Source organism: Alternaria hordeiaustralica, assembly GCF_023758085.1.
Source record: "Alternaria hordeiaustralica strain BMP 2776 chromosome Unknown scaffold_1, whole genome shotgun sequence".
Classification (NCBI taxonomy): Eukaryota; Fungi; Ascomycota; class Dothideomycetes; order Pleosporales; family Pleosporaceae; genus Alternaria; species Alternaria hordeiaustralica.
In genome coordinates, this window is record NW_026056773.1 from 1,752,569 (window position 1) to 1,755,725 (window position 3,157).

General features: G+C 52.4%; 1 protein-coding gene across 1 annotated transcript; it reads right to left on the bottom strand.

Moving 5' to 3' along the window:
- Nucleotides 1-734: 734 nt before the first annotated feature.
- J4E84_000533 (uncharacterized protein) lies at nucleotides 735-1,922 on the bottom strand (the record flags this gene model as incomplete). Its single annotated transcript, XM_049383171.1, has 2 exons — nucleotides 735-1,424; nucleotides 1,473-1,922. 2 exons carry the CDS (start codon nucleotides 1,920-1,922, stop codon nucleotides 735-737), a joined length of 1,140 nt encoding a protein of 379 aa, XP_049248689.1.
- Between the last annotated feature and the right edge of the window lie 1,235 nt (nucleotides 1,923-3,157).

Genomic DNA, 3,157 nt, shown 5'->3' on the forward strand with positions numbered 1-3,157 from the left:
GGCAGCCGGTGCGGTGGCTTGAACGCTGGTTTGTGGCACAGTTCGCAACAGACCAAGTGAGCAGGGACGATGCGATGAAGGGGTCTTCCCGTCTTTGCGCGCGAGGCTCTCTGTTAACAAGTTGAAGAAAGCTCTTGCGCAAAGACACGCGTAATTGGGCATTTGCCGTGGTCACCTTGCTTTTCGGTCGGACTGAGGCGTGTTGTGCTTAGTAACATAGGATTTTGTGCACCAGATGCCATTATCCATTGTGCGCGATGTATTGTACAACGTCATTATCTCAAATAAGGGTGGTGTGCCACCGGGTAAGTCTGCCGACCTGAAACGCAGTCACATGGAGCGATTAATCTAGAGCAGACATGATACGGTGACATCGAGCTGTGAGACTCGGACTCAAAAGCCGTCGCACAGTGCTAGAGACCGATGTCTCGGCAGATTCATCGACTATGACGCGAACACCACTTATCGACAACTAAGATCACTAGCCAACGAAGAAGATGTACGCAATCTACGTAGAGTCACATTTGGATATCGGATGCGCGAACTACCATACTTCCGCAATTAGCTACGAAGAGTAAAATGAATCTCGATTTCATGTCTAATAACGTGACTGGATGAGCGAGTAATTCGCTGAGGTATATTACATTACTCCATAAAGATCGTCCCTTACAAGAAACCCCCTATGGATATCATTCACACAACAAGCCTTACACAATTTGCGAACCTGTATACGCTTACAAGAAGTAAACTGCAGCAGCGCCGAGCAGCGCGCTCATGCCAATGGCACCAGTCTGCCTGGGGGCAGCGTTGTCAGTGTTGGAAGGAGTGCTGGTGGGGTCAGCAGCATCGCTAGCGTCTTCGCCGATGCTGGTGGTGGGAGTGGGCTGGCCACTGGTGAAGGGAACATCAGAGACGGGAGTTGCGCCCTCGAATGCTGGCTCTCCCTCGTCAGAGGTGGAGTCGGCAATGGTCGCGTTGGAGGGGTTGAGGACCTCGTCGATGACGTGAACAACACCGTTGGCAATGAGGATGTCGGAAGCGACGACACGAGCGTTGTTCACGAAGATACCGCCCTCACCAATAGTGATGGTGAGTTGCTCGCCGTTGGCAGTGGTGAGATTGGTACCGTTCTCGAGGGTAGAAGAGTAGCCAATGGTGCCGGCGATGACGTGGTAGGTAAGGATGCTGGCAGCGTCCTCAGTGCTTAGGTTACCGAGAGCAGAGCCAATGTTCTGGAAAGCCTCGTTGTTGGGTGCGAAGATGGTGATGTTCGGGGTGTTGTTGACGGTGTCAAACAAGTCGGTCGCGTTGATGGCTCCGCGGAGGGCAACAAGGTCGGCGGCAGAAAGGGTGTCGGCAGTGTTCTCAGGTAGAGTCAGGACACTATCGATGATGTGGATCACACCACCAGTGAAGTTAACATCCTGCGTTTGTTAGCTAAGCAAAAGACAAAATTAGAGAAGAGCACATACGGCTGTTGTAACAGTTGAGTTGGCGAGCAGACCACTGTAGAACATTACGCTGTCATCCATGGCAATTGCCTCGACGACCTGACCTCCAGTGACATTGGTGAACATTGGGTTGGTCAACGCTGTAGGAACGAAGGTGCTAGTGTTGGTGATGTCGGTCGACCTGAATGTACCGTTGAGCACGTGGTACTGTAGCAGGGCGGTGAGGAGGCCCTCGTTGGAAGTGAGACTGGAAAGTGTCTCATTGTCGATCTTTCCGAAAGCACTGTTGGAGGGTGCGAGAATGGTGATGTTGGTGAGACCAGCCAAAGACTCGAGTACACCTGCGGGAATGACCGATTGGAGGGTGGAGAGCTCGTCGGTGGAGTTCAAGGCGGCAGCGAGATCAGGGACAGTCTCGTTCTGAGCAAGTGCGAAGCCCGCAAGGGCGAGGACGGAGAGTTGCTTGAGCATGTTGATGACAGGCCGACCTGATGATACTAGGATATCACGAGAGGAGGTAGTATGAGGTGGATGATTGTCCAGATGGTACACAACAAGAGGGGAAGCTGGACAATAAGTACTATGCCACCCATGCACATAGCCACAGACCAATTGTTCCGCCGGGCCTCAGCAAGGTTGGCATTTGCTCTTCCAAGCACATCTCGAACAAACGCCACCGGCCAGTTCTTTCCGCACCCCATGCTGGCCAATAAGGCCTCCTTTCGTAGCACGGCCTTCCAGGGCGAAGCTTGTAGCTCGCGATGTTGCCCAGTGACAACGGGAAAGAGTTTGCCAAGTCATCGCACAAGTGGAGCTATGACACAGCTGAAGCCGTACATAGATGCGACCAACAAGCGGCTAGCGTTCTCCGCATGCACTTGGGTGGCATGTAATAGCGACGTTGAGGCTGTTGATCACCCGTGTGTATTCACTCTCTACCAGCTCTTGCTCTTTGGAGGTTTTCTGCCAACGACGGTACCCATAGCGGCCGCTCTTTTACAGTAGTGCTTGCGACTTCCTGGTCAAGCTTGGTAGACTGGCTGTCAGAAATCGATTGAGAGAGTCCGCGTTGTTTCTAGACCCAGGACGCTGGGCTGAGGTGAAGTGCAACAAGCATGCGCCGCTCGATCCGGAAAGTGTGGGGTAAGCATGCACCAGTAGCTTGGCAGACGACACCATGACCCAATCGAGCTCGTCTCGAAGGTCTGGGGCGCGTACCTAACTCCGTTTCTTGGGCATACGATGCAAGCATCGAACATTCCTACAGCAGATCGGGCGGACACGCCATGTGGCTAAGGAACCATTGCGCGTCTCTTCACACAGCCTTGTTTGTTATTTTCTCAACCCACCACTGGTCAACATGCCGGAGCCGGTGCTGGTGGCACAGTCGCATGCTTTTACAAGCAACACGCGTCGACAGTATGAATTAAACCTCTCGCGCAACCGTGAATGTCATAGCCAAGCATCACTCCAAGGTATCACCAAGATTCAAGCAACGATGCATGACGACATCGATCTCGAGATCTCTCCCTCAACCGTCTTTCTAAGTAATACAAATCCATTTCTAATCAAACCGACATTGGCCCGTATGTTACAACAACAAAGAACATCACGGCAAATTTTCACCGATGACCCTGCACCCTCCTCCAAGCCCGGAGTATCATTTTAACCGAAGATCACGAATAAGACTGCTACGCGCTACCAAG